Source organism: Vigna unguiculata, chromosome 7, assembly GCF_004118075.2.
Source record: "Vigna unguiculata cultivar IT97K-499-35 chromosome 7, ASM411807v1, whole genome shotgun sequence".
Taxonomy (NCBI): domain Eukaryota; kingdom Viridiplantae; phylum Streptophyta; class Magnoliopsida; order Fabales; family Fabaceae; genus Vigna; species Vigna unguiculata.
The window spans coordinates 22,203,965-22,226,521 of record NC_040285.1 but is presented as its reverse complement, the minus strand read 5'-3'; the positions used below and the strand labels follow the sequence as shown (position 1 = coordinate 22,226,521).

General features: G+C 31.3%; 2 protein-coding genes across 2 annotated transcripts; one reads left to right on the top strand and one right to left on the bottom strand.

Moving 5' to 3' along the window:
- Positions 1 to 11: 11 nt before the first annotated feature.
- On the top strand, positions 12 to 1,612 carry LOC114191300 (caffeoylshikimate esterase-like). Its single transcript, XM_028080471.1, has 8 exons — positions 12 to 38; positions 128 to 218; positions 313 to 345; positions 442 to 588; positions 666 to 796; positions 878 to 1,018; positions 1,149 to 1,247; positions 1,337 to 1,612. The coding sequence occupies exons 1-8, from the start codon at positions 12 to 14 to the stop codon at positions 1,610 to 1,612; spliced, it is 945 nt and encodes a 314-aa protein (XP_027936272.1).
- Positions 1,613 to 11,151: 9,539 nt separating this feature from the next.
- Positions 11,152 to 15,125, bottom strand: LOC114191009 (UDP-glucuronic acid decarboxylase 2-like). Its single transcript, XM_028080129.1, has 7 exons — positions 14,312 to 15,125; positions 14,066 to 14,213; positions 13,360 to 13,439; positions 13,116 to 13,199; positions 12,940 to 13,014; positions 12,145 to 12,237; positions 11,152 to 11,708 (listed from the first exon to the last, which is right to left on the bottom strand). Exons 1-7 carry the CDS (start codon positions 14,915 to 14,917, stop codon positions 11,496 to 11,498), a joined length of 1,299 nt encoding a protein of 432 aa, XP_027935930.1. The 5' UTR covers positions 14,918 to 15,125; the 3' UTR covers positions 11,152 to 11,495.
- Between the last annotated feature and the right edge of the window lie 7,432 nt (positions 15,126 to 22,557).

Genomic DNA, 22,557 nt, shown 5'->3' with positions numbered 1-22,557 from the left:
ATCCTTCTTCCATGGATACCAAGTTCAAATATTTTGAAGTTCTGAACCTGTCTCTTTGAATGCTCAGTTCTTTTTCTTTCATTCATCTCATTGTTTTTATTAATTGTTAGAATTGTATATGTTATAGGTATACATCAGAAACGCAAGGGGATTGCAACTCTTCACCTGTAGATGGTTGCCTTTTTCTTCACCGAAAGCACTTGTTTTCCTTTGTCATGGTGCAATTTCTCATATAAACCTGTGTTTAACCTTGTGATTTTATGATGGGGTCATTGTTTAACTTTGCGTTATTCTTTTAATTATTTGTTGCAGGCTATGCCATGGAGTGTAGCAGATTCATGAGAGGTAAAACGTGTTCCTCTCATGATTTACTATTGTGACATTGGTGATATATGATATAGATCCTTGTATGATTTATTATTGGTTGGTTGATGCATGCAGGGGTTGCTGAAACGTTAGCCAGTGCTGGATATGCAGTGTTTGGTGTTGACTATGAAGGACATGGACGTTTTGCAGGTGTTCGTTGTCTTATAACTAAGTTTGACAACATTGTTGATGATTGTGAAGACTTTTTCAAGATAATTGGGGGTCAGTTTTCATTCTCGTCTTTTATAACCATATAACACATTTTCAAACTTCTTATATATGTTCTTTGGTTGTTTTAGAGCTGCCAGAATTCAAAGGAAAACCTAGGTTCTTGTATGGGGATTCAATGGGAGGCTCAGTGTGCTTATTGCTTCATAGAAGGGATCCTTCATTTTGGGATGGTGCTATTCTTGTTGCACCTATGTGCAAGGTATATGCAAAACTAACGTTTATTATTCACCACCAAAACTAATGTGAGAGAAGCTTAACACAAAGTTTTCAAATGTATCAGATATCAGACAAACTAGTGAAGCCATTTCCTATTGTTGTGAATGTATTGACCAAATTTGAAGATATCATACCAAAGTGGAAAATAGTCCCCACAAAGAATATCATTTCCACTGCCTTCAAGGATCGTGCCAAAAGAGAAGCGGTGAGGATTTGTTCAGTGTTTAATGCAATACCTTAAAGTCCTTTATCTATCAATGGAATTTTCAACTTAAAAATGTACGGTCCATTTTGTAGTTTAAAGTGCAATAGCTAATTGTTGATAATGGTTGCAGATAAGAAATAACAAGTTGATATATCAAGACAAGCCGAGACTGAAAACAGCAATGGAAATGATAAGAACTAGCATGAGCCTTGAAGATAGTCTAGATGAGGTGAAGTAAAATTTGTAATCATGTGTTAGTTTTGGGTTAAGAAGAAAATAATGTGTTTTTTGGGACTTATTGTTTAAGGTTTTTGGCAGGTAACAATTCCATTTTTAGTGTTACAAGGAGAGAAAGATAAAGTTACAGACCCAGAAATAAGCATAGCATTATATGAGAAAGCTAGTAGCAAAGACAAAACCATTAGAATGTATATGGGAATGTGTCATGGCGTAGCAACGGGAGAGAGTGATGAAAACATTGCACTTGTCTTTAGAGACATCATAGCTTGGTTGGATCACCGCTCTACTAGACCAACAATTGATACCACTAACTGTAACGATCAACCCAATTGCTGGCATGAAAATTCAAAATAAAACAAAAATTACACTCCAACTTTTGTAATTTATTTTTCTTTTCATTTAACTAATTGGTATTACGCCATTTTTTAGCTTCTTATTTTTATCTTGGAGTAATTCAAAAGCAAAAGAAAAAATGTTTCATGGTATGGTTGCTGGAAACTCGTCATATTTTGACTTAGGGCTCTTTTCATCATGTTATTAATTCTGTTTTTAATTTTTTTTTAAATTGCAAAATGATTTTGAGGTACTATTTCTTGAAAACCTAAGAAAATATGTATTAAATAATAATTTGAAATCAATAACATACATAAGAAGAAAAAGAAAAAACTTCCAAAGAAAATTATTTTGAGAATGCTTCCTAATTTCCTTGTTATAGTTAATTGTATATTTCACTGTGTGAAAATATTGAATCTAATTGAAGAAGCAAATGGTAGGATGAGGATCGAAAGTGTTAAGAATCTAAGTGTGAGTCTAAGTCCCACATTAGTTAGAAATGAGAAAGTGGAACACTATATAAGAATAAAGACACATAAACTCATTGTCTATAAATTTAAATTTTATTAGTGTTTGTTCTTTCCGGTAAACCCCCTCCTTAAAAAATCTAACAAGTGGTAACTGAGCTCATATGCATAAAGAACCTAGTTTGGTGTCAATAGAAACAATAACTTTTTAATATAATATTATATGTTTGAAGCAATAAATTTGAAATTTGCAATGGCATGCTACATATGTTGCAAATGCTAGAGAGAAGGGAAACAACAACTATCCATTTGTCTGCAGAACTTTTACTTCCAAATGGTGGTTAAGAAACACAATGTTTGGCAACTGAAAGGCCTCATATAGGTAAAAATTCGAGAGATTCATGTACTGGTTATTAACAAGTGAGTTCTGTTATCAATAGCTGCAAAAGAAAAAAAAAAGGTGTTCAAACTAGTTTTTAGTTATTTATTTATTCTAGATTTGGGTGAGACAAATTAACATAAAAAGAGTACAGAAGACAACATACTCTATAATTCAACTTCTTTATTCCTTACTACATTACATGAAAGATTGAAGGTAATTTAGATTGAAGTTACCATGTTTGAGTTGTCTATAATTACTTCTGCAACTGACAACAAACTAGGGGAAAATGGCTTTAGATTAGTTTATAGGGTAATGAAATGATAAAATGTCTTAATGAGCATTGTCTTCAATGAAAATTTAACCATGATAGGTAAAAGAACTACTATACCACAATCTTTATTTCCATCTTCGACTTTCAAGGAAAAGACGTTTTTCAAAGTGTTATCTTAATTTATTCTAAAATTATTGATGATTTCTTCAAGAAAAACATTGAATGAATCGAAAAATACTGAAATGTTGAAAGACCTAATGCTAAGAATTATAATTCTTGGAATACAAGATCATGTTGATCACCTTTTTCTTTTCGAAAAAATATTTGTTGACATTTTTTTTTACAAATTTGACAAAGTTTAACAAATAGAATTAAATAAAATAACTTTTTATGTTTTAGTCAAAATAAAGTAATAAAGTAATATTATTTTACTTAAATAGATAGTTTGTCAAAATTTATTAAAAAAACTTTGTTAAACTATTCACTACAAGAAAAATGTGAATTACCTACAGATAATTACATACGGATATGGATCCGTACGTAAGTTAGTTATTACATACGGATTTTACATACGGATCTAAAAAATCATTTTACATACGGATTTTTTCGTATGTAATGCTAAATAAATTTCGTCTCGATTTGCCGTACGTAAAATCCATATGAAATTTTGGCGCGTGAGAGCGGGAAATTTTGCAAAAAATATTATCCGTATGTAAGATATAAGAGTGGTAGATAATTTTTAAAAACTTTTACCTACTGATCATACATACGGATCTGGAAATAATTAATTAATAAAAATTAAAATCCAAAATATGCTTATACCCTATCTCGCGCTCACTACTCTCCCTTCCTGAAAAATTGGAACTGATTCACCTATAGAGAAAGAAATCTCTTGCGCTCGTTAATCTCCCTTGCTCATTTTCGCTCACCGCTCTTCATCTTTCTTCTTCATTCACTACTCTCATTGTCACCACTCTCTCTCACGCTCACTACCCCGCTTTCACTAAAAAAAGAAGAAGAAGCTTGTTCTTCCAACTTCCAACGCTCACTCAGTCTCCTTTCTTTTAGATTTCGTTCTTCTTCTTTCAATGGGTAAGTATAATCTGCATTCCTACGTAAATCCCTAAATTCTTAAAACCCTAAATCCCTTTTTTCTTTCTTACAATTGGCATAGAGCGCACTACCGTGGGATTGAGGCGAGCTGCTGCGTTTTGGGAAGATTCACAGTGCTCTAAAGGTATGTTTCATAATTTCAGTGTTTCCTTTTTATTTATCTATGTTAGTTGCAAAGAAAATTGTTAATTTGTTCAAAACCCTCGATAAGAATTATGGGAGGAAGCTGAAATGGTTTAGGAATAAAAAATCTGTGACGAGAAAATAGGTTAGGATTTAGTGGAAGTGTGGCGTGAGAGACAGACGAGAAACTGAGGTGAAGAAGAAGTATTTTGTGTCTTGTCTTCCACACTTTTATGCCATGGGGTGTTTGTTTTCCATCTCTGAAGTTATTAGTTTATTTGTGTGTTGACCCACACTGGTTTATTTTGGTTTTTGGTTAGTGATGAAGTAAGTAATCTTGTTTTGGTGGGGGTGGGACCCTTGAGGGGCTGCCCTTGGTTCTGCTAACCAGCGAGTCATAGGCTGGTTCTGGACTTCTTAATTGCCCCTTAAAAACAGGGGTGCCTGGTGCAAAGTATTAGGGGTTTTGTCAATTTTTCCAACTAAACACAATAGTTCTACATTGTAGCTTATTGGTTTCAGGTCCTTCAATCCTCACCCCTTCAACACGCAACATTCTAATTCTCCTTCAACTCAATCTCTGTTTTTTATTTTCGAAATTCCTGAGACTGTGTTCTAGTTTTGTGAAATATAAACCACGCAATGATATTTGTTTATGGATGGAAGAGATAGAGCTGTACCTTACAGTTCATAGGCAATGACACGAACCTGAATTAAATGGATTTCTTTAAGAGCTATACCTCTTTTCTTTCTTCTATTAGGTTAGGTCACAGTACTTTAAGGACATGTTGGGATTATAAAGATTCATTATAAACACATAATGATACATAAAACATGTGCACGAAAGTATTCACACACACATTTATTAAAAGGATTTTAGCACTCAAACGTGACTTCAAGTCAAAAGTGCATTAACTTAAAGTTCACTTTTACTTCTGCATAAACCCATTTTGTAAATGAAAGAGAGGAATCAAAGAGATTCTTGGCTTCGAAAGCAATGAAGAGAAAGGCAGAAAGATGGGTTGTGGGGTGGGTGAGGAGGGAATCTGCAGATGAGGAGAATAATAAAAAGGTGTGGATTGCAGAGAGAATCAAACATGATTTAGAGAGAGAACAAGAACAAGAATGAGAAAATAAAAGAAACGAAAAAGAATTGTTGTATTTGCACGTGTGGAGTTGAGTTAGAAGAGTGTGTGTGTATGTGCGTATGAAAAAATTTGTTTGTTGTCTCTGTGGTTTGAATTCAGAAGGTAAAAGGACAAACAAAAAGACAGTTTCAAAGTTTTTAGGATAGTTAGTAACTGTCAACTTTAGTACCTATTATGTTTTCCTTGTAACTATTCCTTCCCATGTTTTCAAAATTTGTTCAACATGTTAGTTTAACTACTGGGACACTGATCCAATTGTCAGTTTAGAAGAGTGTTGAAAAAACTGATTTTGGTTAAAGGTTTTTTAAGGTGTGGTTACATCAGTTTAAAACCATAGCAGAATTATATATTTTTACTTTTACTTCTCCTTTGGAAAGTTCATTATAAGAAAATGTATAAGAAGATAAAAAGTACGTATGAATTTCAAAACAATTCATGTTTGAATATTTTTAGTTCTTGAAAGAAAAAGTATTAATATAATGTCATTAAAACATTGTGAAAGAAAAGAAAGAATTCGCTAAATGTGATTAAAGAGGCTTTCTAAATTTTCCTATTAAAAATAATAGTTTAAAATCAATAAATATCCTATATCAATAGTTTATGCCATTGAAAATGATTATCTAACATGTTTAAAGTAAAAGTTTGTTGTGACCAAATTATTCCAATCGATTTAGTTAATTATAAGACATAAATTACGAACCTGGAAGGTTCATCTTTTACAAAATGTTTTGGCATTTTGGGTGCTTAGGCCACTTTTTCACATAAAAATAAATCATTTTTTATTCTCTTACTTTTTGTTTATTTATTTTTTTATATTTGAGAAAATCTCAAGTTTCTTATGAAAAATAATTAGGAGTATTCTTTCCTTAAAACAGTTGTAGATAATCCAGTTATCTGCTAATGGTTCTTGATATATAGTTTCCTTCATCACATACTCTTCACACCCACAACACAAGAATCATCCCCATCCATGTTCAAACTTACAAATCTTACATATTTGTGTTCTTTGGAATTAAAGGGATTACAACTTTAAGTAATTATCTTGGTTTCAAAGATCAATATAACTTTCAAGTATTGCATATTTTTATTTGATGTAAAAATGAGTTTATACAGAAGTAAAAGTGAACTTTAAGTTAATTGAATTTTACAAAACCACCTTATGTCCACATTGGAATATCTCTCGTAATTATCTCCCATTGGCTAAGTTCGTAGATAGTCAAAATAATTGTTAGGTTAAGATATTTGTATATGTCATTAACATTATATTGTTCATATGAGAAATAATGGAGTGACTTGTAAGTTAAATATTATATATGTTTTAAACTTTTAAAGCAATTTAATCTTAAGACAGGACCAATTTAATCTAAAAGTTTTTGTTTTGAAACTAGTTAAATGTTATAACTAGTTTTAAATCAGCTAAATTTTAAAACTAGTTCAGTTTTAAAAATGTTTATGAGTACAATAGAATATAATGAAATTTGTGTTCCGATCATTGATTTGGTAATATTTTTTTGAATAAATTATTAAGGTGAATTGGCATGTGATTTTATCATGATTCCTTTTTTAATGGAACAATTTCTCGGTAAAAAGAGTAATTAACACGATGCCAAATTTATTCTTCAGTCTCAGATCAACTAAAAGTGAATAATTTACTAAAATAAAACTAAAATCTGAGAATAGATACAACAAATTAAACTAAAAATAGTGAACAAAGGTTAATAGAAAATGAACTAAAATACTCTGAGAATCAGTTTTAACAACAAAATTGGACAACACTAGTCAAAATAGTAAATCAGTTTTGACAACAAGGATTGTTGTCCTCTCTCCCAAGTTCAGAGAAAATGAAATCACTTAGATTTGTATAAAAAGTTTTGTGATGCAGTAGTCTTTTTTTATATTTTTTTTTAGATTAAGCCTTATTAGGCTTGTAGTTTGTAGCCTTACAAGGGACGAGTGTATAGGGTTGGACATGTTGATTCTAATGATGATTGTGTTGATAGTTACATACAACAGACACAAGCATCTTCTAGTCAGCAAGTAAATCCAGAGCAGATTATTCAACTTCAAATGCGACTAGCAACTAATGAAGAGCGCATTCGTCAAATGAGTTCCCAATTTCAAACCCAATTTGATACGATACAAAATTTTATTGGTGCGATCATCTAGTATTTGCCACCTCCAGCAGCAGCGGTTGCACAAACTATTTTCCAGCAGCCAAATACTGAGCAAGGGAATCAGGCTGAACAAGAAAATCAAGTGCAACATCAACAAGTGGAACAAGATCATGAAGAAGCCCCTACTTCACCTCGTCCTTATCGTGATTATTAGTAGACTTTCTTTTTGTATTATATATTATCACTGCATGTTTTTGTATTCAGATTTTTGTATTTTATTGTCTTTGGATCTTTGACTTTGTTTGTTAAAACCTAGGTACGAATATTGTATTTAACAACTTTGATGTTATATAAATTCTCTGCTATGTAGTTATGTTTTGAATTTTTATGATAAACTATTATGTCCAGGTTTGTATAGGTGTTCTATAAAACAGTTTCATTAAAACTAATACAAGTTGAAAGCTGTGCAATTTAGTAGCAGTCAGGTAATTACATACGGATTCTTCCGTAGGTAATTACATACAGATTTATCCGTATGTAATTACATACGGATAGATCCGTAGGTAATTACATACGGATAGATCCGTATGTAATTACCTACGGACAAATCCGTATGTAAATTTAGCTACGACATATTTACATATGAATTTTTGTCCGTATGTAATCCGTAGATAATACTCTCTTACTGTAGGTAATATATTTACGTATGCATTTTTGTTAGTTACATACGAATTTTTACTGTAGGTAAATCGAGTTTTTCTTGTAGTGATTATTTTTCTTTTTAAAATGGTGTACAACGAACAATTCAAAGTGGAAATATATATAAGAAAACAAAGATAGAGAAATCAATTCAAACAATTAAATTTTGGAATAAATTTCACAAATTTTATTAAATATATATATAGTCAATTTTTTCAATTATTAATACTACTAGTATTAATTTATATATTATCTACTAGAAATATAAGAAAACAAAATATTGTGAATAATATCAATTTACCCCTACTTAAAATTTTGACACGTGTACATATTTTTTGTTATTTGGTCATTTTACATTTATACTACACAATTTCCTAAATTGTCTTTCCTACTTTTCTGAATATACAAAAATAATACTCATAAATAACCTTACTGTCATCCACTATCTAAAAAAAATATAAATATCATATTTCCAAACATTACTTATGCAATCAATAGATTTCCAAATTGTTTTCTTAATTAAATATAATTATGAATACTATTATAATTACAATATTATACTTTTAGTCAACATTTAAAATTATTTAAACATTTTTCTCTGATTATTAATTTTATTAAATAATTAGTTAACATTAATAACATTATTAATTACTATTATTAATACCATGAATTAGTAATATTATTTACTGTTAATAATTAGTTAATAACTAACGATAAACATTAATATCATTAATTATTTTTAATAATTAGTTATAAATATTGTTACTATTAATAATATTATTATTATTTGAAAAAAAAATTATATAACCATATTTTATTAAAACTTTTGTCGTTATGATATTTGGATTTGTGTTTGGATTTATTGGAAACTGAAGTTTTTTTTCTTCTTTTCTTTTTACATTATTAATTTTATTTACTGTTTCTACATTTTTTTTAATTTTGGTGAGTTGTTATCGTTTTCAACTTCCAGAAGTTCATTCATATCTCATCTCTCTTTCACTCAAATGTATAATCCTTCATAGAAAAAAAAAAAAAGTGTGTCAAATGCAAAGTCCTCATACAATTAATCTGGGAAGTCTACCTACCAAGAATGGAACCCAGATTGAAAAATGATGAAAACACTTTTGCTTTGTGAATAAACTAAAAGGCATGGAAGAAATAACAATATGATGTTTTCATGAATCACTACGTTTTATCATAATTTGTGTTATGGTACTCTCCTTTGCTGGCATTGTTTACGTTAGCTATAATTTATAACTTATTTTACTATTTATTTATTTAGTTGTTTATTTTTTATTTAATCATTTCATTCATTTATTAGCAAAAAATATTAAATTATTAAAACTAAATTTATCACGTATTTGAAAAGTGTTTTTATTATTGTTATAGATTATTTTATTATTGATTATTAATTTATTTTTATTGAATATTTATTTTGTCATTTATTCATATGCGTGTTCATTTCATTCCTTTTAATTCCATCAATTAGATGAGAATGTTAATATGTAGAAAATATATTTGAATTGTGTAGAAGTCATTAAACAAAATTAAATTCCAAATGAACCAATTTTTTTTAATATTGTTGTATTTTAAGGATGTAATAACAACATATCTTTATGTACTTTATAGATTTTTTTATTTTTAATTGCTAATTATTGCTTTACTCTTTTAATTAGTACAAATCTAATTTCTGAAGGTCTTATTTTCATCAATATTTTAATTTTTACATTCTAACGGTATAATATTTAATTTAATAAACAAAATTAATAATCAATCGGAGGAAACAAAATGTCATGAAGCTAGCAAAGTAGATTCTAATTTCTAAATCACTAACTATTACAAAGTAAAAATTATAATTCTACATTGTCTAATCAATATTTCATTTAAAATTGAATTTGATTTCTTAATTTTGATTAACTCAATCTTAGTATATTGTTTAAAATAATTATATACAATACATCTTGTCAAAATTATATATAAATAACTTAAAAACACTTTCATCATAAAAACAATTACAAGATTATTATTTAATTTAGTAAAAAAATACTTATATTCAATTTAATTACACTTTTATAATTTCAAATTAGTTTAATAAATATATTATAGTTTTTAAAATTCTCAGCGTTGCAAAAGTGCAGATACTAGTTCCCGACATTCATGCGCTCGTGTCATTTGCTGTTATGAAAACTATTGTCGCGTACACATAAGTAAAAAGAATAAGTTTTACGAAAATAAAGTTATAATGATGGACTTCAATCTAAATAAAACAATGATAATTGTAATAATAATAATAATAATAATAATAATAATAATAATAATAATAATAAGCAACAAGCATTCCATGAAAAATGGTATATGATTGCATCATCACGTAGTAACGATATATGTGAAAGACTTTGAGTTCATGAAGACATCCCATCACTAACTCATCAATCAATACTGTCTCCCAACATAGTTTAATCACCAACACTAGACCTTCCATAAAAATAATACATGCCCCAAATCGTTTCATCAACAACAGTAGTCTAATCCCAAACTCACTGTCACTTAGATATGATTTAGTCAAAACCAAAACATGGGATTGCTATTTATTATCTAGTATTAAAATGTTATGTTACCATACATAATTGATAGTGTCGAAAAATAACTTGGATTTTTTTTTTACCAAAATAAATAAATTATAAATGAATTCATAAGTCAAATCAAGCTTCTTTTTTCTAAACGCGCCGAGTTTGATTAAATAGATGAACACAGTTTGAACAAACTATATTTTTCAGAAGTTAAACATAAATTACTAAAATATAATTAAAGAACCCCTGGTTTATACTCCTAATACTGTCCATAAGCATCTTTTTGAAACCGCACTGGCACAATAATTAATATTCGTATTCTTACGTCAGTTATCGATAGCGGCATCATTATTTGGATCAGTTAGCGTAGAGAAAGATACTGTTTCAGAATCCGAAATAAGTGAGGCATTATACGAGTGAGTAATTAGCAAACGGATGGTTCAAATCGTTAAAAAAGTTGTAGCAAAATACTTGAGTGCTAAAAATCAAATGTACAGTTTTCATACCAACATACATAATTGAAGAGTTTCACCAGGGGTAATCCTTTGGTAGGGTCCATAATAGTAATTTAACACCATCGCGTTGTTACTAAGGAAATAATAGAAGGAAATCATAGACAACGAACGGTTATGACCTCGTAACAATTTGAACTTGAGTGTAGCAGGAGATGAAATTGCAAAAAAGTGGGAAAGCATTGAAGTTGGAGTAAAATAGTAGTGAAAGATAAAATGTTGAGATAACTATAACTGTAACGAAGAGCAGATAACAATTACATTAAAAAAAAAAATAGAGAATAGAATATAGATGGCAGGAAATTGAAAAATGGAATCATGGGTGGTTGTCAATCTTGAAAGAGATTGACGGAGGAGGAGAAGAACAATAGAAGGGACATTACAGTAGAAGAGCTCATACAATGCTGTGACTAATGGACCTTTGCGGACCAGGGTTATCCTCCAAACTATATTATCTTTTTCCTTTTCTCACTCTAAGATGGATGTAACATATTCATGCCAAGAATTAGGCTACGGTTGCACCTTCCTTGTGGTCACCAAAAATGCGTAGCCGGAAGTCAGAAACCATTAGTGGGAGACCCTTGTGCAGGTCCACCTTGGGTTCCCACCCAAGTAGCTCCTTAGCCCTACCTATATCAGGCTTTCTCTTGTGCGGGTCATCCTCTGTGTTGGGCCTGTACTCAATCCTCGCTTCAGGATCGATTGTTTCTTGAACCACCTAAATCCCCAGAACAACAAAATTATAAAATACAAAAAGGACAAGTATATCGATGCATTCAATTAATGGGGTCTATAAGCTCTGAGCTTGAAGCTATATACACTCCACCGACAACAATACGATACGGCCTTTTAATTGGAGAAACAATCGTGCCACAGGTTAAATTGCACCGCATAGTATTTGCTCTGGAAAATGAGAATAGTAAAAGTGGAGAAACTGGTATCCAGTGTCAAGAATCGTGTATGTGTTTCCGTATAGTGAGGTTTAACTTATTCGGATGAACATTTCAGATTTATCAGTATGCACACAACAATAGCAACTCTATTTCCTTCTTAATCTTTGCACCTTCTTTTGAGCAGTTTCTCCTAGTTTAAAAATAAGAAAGTTTCAAGCTTACCCCTCTTATAAAATATACTTGAAGAAAAACCCAACTTACCTTGGCAAGTTCAAGCATGGTAAATTCTCCCGGATTTCCAAGATTGAAAGGTCCCACGTGTTCTCCTTCCATGAGGCGGATTAGACCCTCCACCTATACCAACATAAACATCACATTAATACACAAATATTGAGCTAGATTCTGAACGCACACCAACAATCTCACAGCATGCTGATCTAGATCATAACCCAAGTAATTGACGAAAATATTAATATTTAATTACTTGCAGTACCCGTGTCATTTAACAGCTCTGCGAATTCAGCCTACAACGACACTCTCACTTATATTTATTTCTTTATTTAGGCTTTATACTCCATTGTTTTCAGTGTTGAGTTTGTGAATTTTTTTTATTGAGTAAACTGCAATAATAAGAGCTGGCCCACCGGGGCCTTCCAACTCTTTTGCAGTCACATGCAAATGCTTCTTAGCGAAATAAGCCACGGAAAACATCACACACGAGTACGCACAATGAACGAGTCATTCAAACAAACGGATGAACCTTGTCATTTACTAAAGGAAAGGAACCTTTTCAGAAATCCATGAATTGCTTCTGTTAAATTTGCAGCATGCACATGGGGAGAAGTTATTTTAAAGTTCCTACCAAATAAATGACCAAAGCTACCAATAATCCAAATTCAACCCTGTGCAACAAGCATCATAATATACAGATTGGGGCAGAGGAGGATATGTTAAACATTCTCAGCTAAAGAACGAAGATATATGATAATTCATCATAAACAAAATGCAGGCCAGTGGCAAGTAGTAGTACGTGTGGCAAGAACGATATTCACTTACCAAATCAGAGACATACTGGAAACTCCTTGTCTGCTTCCCATCCCCATAAACAGTCAAAGGCTCCTTTCTTAGTGCCTGCATTAAAATCACCAAATACAGACAATTATTACACAAATAAAGCCAAGAAAACAACCTGTTTTTTCAAATTCAAATAAAAAAAAAAACAAAAGGCCAACCTGAGCAACGAAGTTACTGACAACACGACCATCATCTAAACACATTCGCGGCCCGTAGGTGTTAAAGATTCTAGCAATTCTAACCTGAAAAAAAAAAAAACGTAAGATAGGAGCACCGTTTGATTTTCACAAGTTGAAAAGGCCATCAAATCAAGTAAGGCTGAACTGAACCCAACAGCTGAATTAAATAGCAACGAAAAATGATGAGAGACGGAAAAGTTTAGTTTGGTCGGTAGAAAATGACCTCGACGCCGGCACCTCGGTGGTAGTCCATGGTCAACGTCTCAGCCGTACGCTTACCCTCGTCGTAACAGCTCCGGACACCTGTCACACGTCAAAGCACGCTCATAAAAATCATAAAACCATCCATCACAATTCACAACGGTAAACTAGCCCTTGTTTTTTACCCCTCTTTAAGTACCAAAATTAATAAAATAATTAATTAAAGTATTGAGCGTTGGGGTTCCCCTCCCTCCTCCTTCCATTGTTCCTACAAGTACTACCACAGTTCCACTGCCAACTACCCGCCATTTTCTTTCACTTTTCTACGACCCGGGTTTTTACTTTTCACGTTTAACCGCTCCTCTGTTCTACAATGAAATAAAATGGCCATCTACGCCACCACGACAACAACAACAAATATCTACCCTTCATTTGTGGACCCGAGTAAAACGGGTTCCTCGATGGCGAGACCCTGGAATTCTTAGTACGTGGTCCTTTACCTCTGTTCCACGTGTCTAAGTAAGTTAAGGAAAAAGAAATCCCATAAAAGAAATTCCACAGGGAGTGTGCGGCAAGAGCAAGGCGTATCTCTGACAATTCTAATTCTATTATGTCATATTCTAATTGTAATCTAAAAACAAGGCCCGGGCCTAGATACCCAGGCCCAGGAAGAGCGGTGACCGGAGAAGAGTAGAACGTGAGAGAAGAATGTTGTTACTGGTACTAACCAATCGGATTGACGTTGCCCCAGTAAGTCTCCTTCTGAGGGTGCTGCAGAGGATCTCCATAAACCTCACTGGTACTGGTCAACAAGAACCTCGCACCCACTCTCTTAGCAAGCCCAAGCATGTTCAAGGTCCCCACCACATTGGTCTTGTAGACACAATTAAGGACTCCAATTTCCCGTAACAATCGACAGATCCTGAAAACATAAATGCTAAAACAAAAAATAAAATAAAATAAAAAAAGGATATGATAGTCTTGACGGGGTTGAACTTGTAATGGACAGGGGAAGCAGGGCAAGCGAGATGGTAGATCTGATCCACCTCCAGCAGCAGAGGCTCCACGACGTCGTGCCGGATGAGCTCGAATCTAGGGTTCCCAAAGTGGTGCATCACGTTCTCCTTCCTCCCAGTGAAGAAATTGTCCACCACGATCACACTGTCCCCTCGAGCAATCAACCGATCCACCAGGTGCGATCCTACGAACCCCGCGCCACCTGTCACGACGATCCGGAGTCCCTTCCGTTTAATCCCTAGAGGCACCTTCCCCACCGAATGCACCGCCGCCGCGACGCGGTGGTACGCCGGAAGCTTGGGCTCGAGCACGCGCTCGCGCTCGAAGTAGGAGATCGGGAGCGGGTCATAGGGGACGGTGGGAGAGGAGTTGGAAGAGGAGGGGACGAGTGTGAAGAAGACGGTGGCGATGACGACGCCGAGGAGGACAAAGAGGAGTCGCTGCTCACGGAGCATGTAGTGAATCGGGCGAGTGACGGAGAGCCAGGGCTTGTTGGGCTTGGGCGAGTAGGCGTCGTGGACGGGCTGGGCCTCATGCCCTCTGAAAATCAGTTCTGAGCCCATTCCTGCTTTGTTCTGAATGAATTCTGAAACCTGCTCCTTCTAATCCGAGAGAAAGAAGAAGGAGAGGGTCTCTGTTTCGGGGTTGGAGGAGAAAATGGAAACGGAAATGTGGAACGGAGCGAGTTGGGGTTGGAAAGAGACCACCGCGACTGAGTCGCCGGGAGGGAATGAGATGCGGGTGAAGTCAATTGTGGGTGAAGAAGGTGGGTTTTTTGGTATTTAAAGAGCGTACGTTGAAGTTGGAAAGGGTTTGGGCGCAATGACGGAAGTACCCTCCTCTCCCTTGGGTGCGTGGTCAAGGTTGGGTAAGATTTGGGTCCCGGGATTTTCAGAATTTGGTAAATTAAGTTTGGAGTGATGAAAATGGCAACAACTGGCCAAGCTGTCAATTAAGGGATTTTTAACCATTAATATGCCCTAAATGGGGAACGCTAGTGCTAACTTTTAATTCAGGATTGGGATTTTTTTTGCTCTCAATAGCTACCTCGCTTTCAATGGTAATTGCCATTTGCAACGAAAGCATGCCACTGGCGTCAAATCCTCAAAATAATCTTTTCATCTTTAGTCATACGTTAATTGTCTGCCGCCACCGCTGATGTCACTAAAAACACATCTCACCTCACCACCCCCAAATCAACTTAAACAAATAATAATTTAGCCCCCAAAACCAAAAATACACCCATAATTACCTCAATCATTTATATAAAATATAGAAATTTAAAAGCAAATGTAATGTAATACTATGATAACAATATGTGGGGGTAAATGACGCTTAGCGGGTTATGTATCACCATCATTTCTAGTTGGTTACACACTATTATTTAAACTACAATTTGTAGTACTTTTTTTGGTGAGAACACTTCCAACGATTTCCCTTCGTTTTTTTTGCTATGTCCATGATTAATTTCTGAGTTCAGCAGAATCACGTTGCGTGATAAATGTTCCAGTTCTGCGATGATAGGATTTTAATTGGGCACAGACACTTGCAAAAAATGCAACAGTCGTTTTTACAGAGACGAAGCTGAACGTTGACCAGATATAGAAACTCTAACGTACAGGCTACAACTTATTTATCACTTTATATACATATATATAGCTTTCTATTTTCTAATTATACCATTTAAATTCATGAAATTAACTCACTGCCATTCCACGAATAGATTATGTCCTCTCATATATTCTCTTCTTACTTTGCAACAACATATCATTATCTTAAAGTTGTAAAAGAAAGTCCTACTCTTTATCGTTTTATAGTAAGTAAATAAAAATACTATTTTATTTAGAAGAGTCAGAATAAGTTTTCTCCAAAATCAACAAAATAAAATTGCGGACTACGAATAAATGCGTTTTGTTTTCTCTCTCGGGAATAGTTGCAATGACAACAACCTGATTAAGCCAAGTTTACGTTTTTGTTCCGGCTGGAATATTGGTAGCATCAAAAGATATGGCAAAAATAAATCTGTTCGCGGAATTTGATAGTTAATATATAAGTATTTATTATTTACACATAATAGATATTGTAATATTTGTTTTTAAACGAATCGGTATGATATCATATTATTTGTTATTATTTGTTATTCGAAAAAAAATTAAAATTAAAACTAAAATTTTATTTATATTTTATTTGATTAAATTTAATGAAAATTAAAATTTAGTTTATATTTAATTTAATTTATATTATATTTTATTATTTATAATTTTATTTAATAAATTTATAAAATATTTTTTTTTTACATATTAGTGGGTATGCAAGTATATATGAATATTCATGTGTTTTAAATAAACCTGTAAATATATTTTTAATGAGTACTCGATAGATAAATAAATAGATAACAGATAAATTTTGTTTATAAATAATAAGTATGTTCTATCAGCATTGTGATAAAGTATTTATTATTTACGCATAATGAATAATAATATTTTAATATTTATTTTTAAACAAATTGGATGTGATATCATATTATTTTTTATTTTTATTATTTTAAAAAAATTAATTTATATTTTATTAAGTTAAATTTAATTAAAATTAAAATTTTATTTAATTAAATTTAATTAAAATTAAAATTTAGTTTATATTTAATTTAATTTAATATATATTTTATTTAAAAAATTCATAAAATATATATTTTTTAAAAATATTTACGGATAAGCATATATTTATAAAGTATATATTTTTTAAATGAATACTCAACTGATAAATGAAAGGATAAAGATAAATTGTTTCTTACAAGTAAAGTACTAAGTATGTATTATCTGGATCCGATTCAACCCATTATCATACCTAATTCATGATGATGACTTGGTGAAGTTCTTTCTTACTTATTGATTAGTGCAAACTACAATAAGAAACAGATTTGACAAAGTCTAAAGAAATTTATATAATTCTAAACCAACAGAATGGTGTCCTAAACTGGGTACCATTTCGTGGCTGCTGACCCTTCACACCGTATGCACATGTTATTTGGAAGATTGACAATTGACCTGATATGTTAACAACGAAAGATATGATAACACGCTAATTAGAATACCTTTTTAATAAATTTATTTTCTAATTCTAATACTACTATGTGGCATTTTAAATTACCTTTTCAAAATTTTACGTTTACTAAAATCAAACTTCTTTCCATATAATAAATTTCAATGTGCATAGAAAGGGTCAAACAAACTAATGTACATCGTGGGCCACCGTCGTAGGTTAACAAAACCCGTCACAATACAACGTTTTATTTTATTTCCCTTTTCCTCGTCAAATAATTTTATGGGATACCACGACAAAAGAGAAAACGCATTCTCTAGAGTGACTGGTTACCCATTTCCGATAACACGAGTTAAAAAAAATTGATGGTTTTTGTTTATGCATATACATGAGTTGAGGTAACATTTTGTTGATTTTAGTCATTTTTCTCTTTGATTCAGTCACGACAAGAAGTTGATTGGTTTATAAGAAAGAAGATTGTTATAAATGGACAATAACTTGACATGCAAAACAAAATGTTTCGCTTTATGACTTGTAAAAAGCTTTGGAAAACTAATTGGATTGTGTTAGCCTCAATTAAAGGTTTGGCGTAATAATTTGATATGCTTCTGAAGAAGGGAAGAGAATTCGGAAATTAATTAGGATGAACTTTATTTATTGTAAACACCTAACACTCACTACTTTAGAGCAATAGGTTTTGGTGAGATTGTACTACTGGTGTTTGTTGGCAATCATGTGTCTATTTCCACTTGAAATCCATTCTTTCTCATTTGCCAAAGTGCCATTCCTTTTTCCTTATCCAACTTTCATTTCTTGCCCCAGGAATTGATTAAACTTGACGGAAGGAGTATTATAATGTCAATTTTTCTCACCCTTTTACTTCTTATCTAATTAGTGAAGGTCTAAAATAATGGTTACATAGTTTAGATTGTACAACATTTTTTTATTTATTGACTAAAGGATTGTAAAGTAATTAAGGATAGTTTAGAAAAAGTGAGTTAATATAACACACAGCTTAAAATAAATCCCATAAAAGACAACGGAATTTCTCAAAAAGCATTGTATGCAAGAATAAATATCACACTTTTTTTCATCATATCTATATATTTACGGCTTAAATATGTTGTTGGTCTCTTAACTTTCAGTGAATTTTGGAATTAGTCCATTTTGAAACTTTGAATCAATTTAGTCCTTCATCTTTCAAAATACGTAGATTTAGTCCTTTTAATCAAAATTTGTTAGGTTTATTTGATGTTTCGTATGCATTTCATGATTGTATTTGAGTTGTTTATGTTAGAAATATTTTATTATAATTTAAAAAATAATTAATTAAAATAAAAATTCTACTGTTACTTATGTTTTTATAGACCTTTAATTTATGGGTTAATGGTTTTTATGGCTAACGGCTATATTCTTATTACTGTTTACTTCTTTGTTTCCATTTTCTACCTATAAATACCACCTAGGTGCATGGAGAAAGACAAAACAACAAAGACAACAAACATTAAAGTTTTCTTTGAAATGTTCTTCTTTTCTTCTCTACATTATCTTTAAGACAGTGGTGTTCATAAGGTTCGAAGATCCTTCGCTGCACTCGATCGATCTGACGGGTTGTTGTATCTTGGGAGAGAAACACAAATGATTTGAAACACATATGATTGTGGGCGTTTTCTCTCTAAGGATAGGGCTATACGTGCCTCAACCTAGGATATTTCTACTCCTTTCCTTGTTTATTTTTATTTATTATTGTTATTATAATTATTGATCTCTTATTAATATTCATTGATTTATATATATGTTTTAGTATTACTATTGATTTAATAATTATTATTATATCATTTTATATTTGTATTATTATTAGTATTATTTGAGTAATCATTTTCTAACATTCTTAGAGAGAAAAGTGTATTATCTTGTTATTATTATTTTTTTTATTAGAAATAATATAGAGTTGAAGACTGAAAACACATTTTATGAACTAATGTGTTTCTTATGGTTATAATTAAATCAGTTTCAACTAAGCCTAAAACTTGATGTGTATAATTGTTTCTATTTCTATTGGTAACAATAAATGAAATTATGGATAAATGATATTCCTGCTCATTGAATAATTTTTTTGTGATGTCTATAGCTAATGTTTTTGTTGTTATATTAATTTATGGTTTAATATTGTCTACTCTTACCATTGATAAAGTTGTTCCATATCATGAATATATTTTAATTGTTTTGTATGAAAAAAATTATAAAATAATTTGTCATACTAAAACTATTATATTGTTATGGAAAACACTTGAACTAAACTTAGCATTCACAAAGAAAAAAAAATTAGTTTGATATTTATATGAAAAAAATAATAATAAATATAACATTTATCAAATTTATGAATTCAAAATTATTGTTTATGACATGAAATTAAAATGAATTATTTTAATTGATATCATGTTTAAGATCATGTAAGTGCTAATGAAAGAAAGAAAAAAAATGCTTTGATATGGTAAATGTTATTTTACAAGTTCTAGCTTGCCTAATATTATATTAGTGAAATTTTATATCTTGCTTACCATATTTTGAACACAAAAGATTGTGATAAAACTTGTTATGAGTTATGAAAGACAAAAAGAACCACATTTATAATATTTCAAAGTGTAGGGGTGTCTTGCAATGGTTAGCATACATGTTAATAATAAAAAATCTTGGTTATATATTATAAAGTGAATGAATATATATCTCACTGTTTTGCCATCTAATGTAATATTATTTGTGTTTTTTCTAGTTATGACAATATGTTCAATTTCTTGAGATTATTGAATGATATATATTAATGTAAATTGGATACTGATTTTGGTGACACAAAATCACCTATTGGTTATGGTTATGTTTTAACCTTGGATGGAGGTGAACTATCATGAAAATATATTAAAAAATTGTTGTCATGATTTACCATGCAAGCATAAATTATTCCTTTTTCTAATGCATCCTGACAATTAAATTGTTATATTTAAAGTTTTTAGTAAAAATGTCAATGAAATTGACATATGAGAATGAGAGACAAATATATTAGAAACTAAATTACTCATGGTACTGTCTCTCTTGACTTTGTCAGGTCGGAAAGAAATATTGCAGATCTGCTTATCAAATGGTTGATGCATCAACAACAAGTATTTGAGTTGTCGAGGGGAATGAGACTATAACCCATAAATTAGTTGCAACAATGGACACTCATCTCCACATGAATGGCGATCCCATGGAATGGAGTTCAATGGGTAACAACAAAGTTGTTGTTGACTAAAGTACACCAAATAATTTGATTAAATTTTATGTCTCATTCCTATGGCGAGGTGTACTATAAATTGTGACAATAATAAGGTTGAGGTATGTGCATTATCATGCTTATTTTATATAATACCTCTTAATAAACCCAATGGTTGAGGTATGTGCATTATTATGCTTATTTTATAAAATACTTCTTAATAAACCCAATGTCAATTATTGTAGGGGTGTGAGTCACAAACCACCCTTTGAGGGTTTACCTAGTAAGTGTGATGGTGGGGCCGCCATTGTGAGACATGGGCAAGTCTCTAAGTGACACTCATGAAACAAGATACTTGCACAAGACCGTAACGTGCACCCACTGATTAGAACCTATAATGAACACCGATATTGTATGTGTTATTTACTAAAACCTGGTCATAAGGGATGTAGTTCAAGACAATCAAGTTTCTGCATTTTCTCGGGTGGAAGTTTATAAGCACTAGGTGTAAGGGTCAAATCCGGAAGGTTCCTTACACTTAACTACAATATTTTGTTTTAAAAGATAATATATTTTGTTTTATTTTTATTTTTAAATTATGTGGGGGATTGTTAGAAATATTTTATTATAATTTAAGAAATAAATAATTAAAATAAAAATTCTACTGTTACTTATGTTTTTATAGACCTTTAATTTATGGGTTAATGGTTTTTATGGCTAACGGCTATATTCTTATTACTATTTACTTCTTTGTCTCCATTTTCTACCTATAAATACCACCTAGGTGCATGGGGAAAGATAGAACAACAAAGACAACAAACATTAAAGTTTTCTCTGAAATGTTCTTCTTTTCTTCTCTATATTATCTTTAAGACAGTGGTGTTCATAAGGTTCGGAGATCCTTCGCTGCACTCAATCGATTTGACGGGTTGTTGTATCTTGGGAGATAAAGACAAATGATTTGAAACACATATGACTGTGTATTTGTTTAGCCCTGTGCAGTAAGGGCGTTTTCTCTCTAAGGATAGTGTTATGCGTGTCTCAACCCAGGATATTTCTACTCCTTTCCTTGTTTATTTTTATTTATTATTTTTATTATAATTATTGATCTCTTATTAATATTCATTGATTTATATATATGTTTTAGTATTACTATTGATTTAATAATTATTATTATATCATTTTATATTTGTATTATTATTAGTATTATTTGAGTAATCATTTTCTAACAGTTTATACCGTTTGACACATTTTCGCTTTAATGTTAAGTCAAATACTATTATGAAACACGCTTGAAATGTCAAATAAACTTAACAAAATCTAATTAAAAGGACTAAATCCACATATTTCAAAAGATGAAGGACTAAATTGATCCAAAGTTTCGAAATGGCCTAATTCCAAAATTCACTGAAAGTTCAGAGACAAAAACATATTTAACCCAATGTTCACTACATATGATATGAAACACTTTAAATGTTTAAATATTTTGTAGTTGCAATGTTATAAATATAGTATTTGTTGTTCAAAATATTCAAATTCAATATACATAAGAAAATTCTATATAGAATATGTTCTTAAATAAATTTAATTTTAAAATTTTAATAATATTAATTTAAAATTTTTTAAAAAAATATTTTGATTTCAATATTTTCCGCTTATTATAAAAAAAAAATCTATTTCATTTAAGCGTGTATTTAACATAATATAACATTTAATACTGATAAAGAAAATATTGGTAATGTTATTTCTCTCGGTTCCTTTTTCTCTTTGTTCTTTCTCCCAAGAGTTTATTCTTTCCATCCTCTCTAGTATCATCTATCCGTACCTCTTATCTTTCACAATATAATCACACCTCATAGTTGAAAAGTTAGGAAGCATATCTACCTGGTCAAATTTTAAACCGAGTAAGTTTCT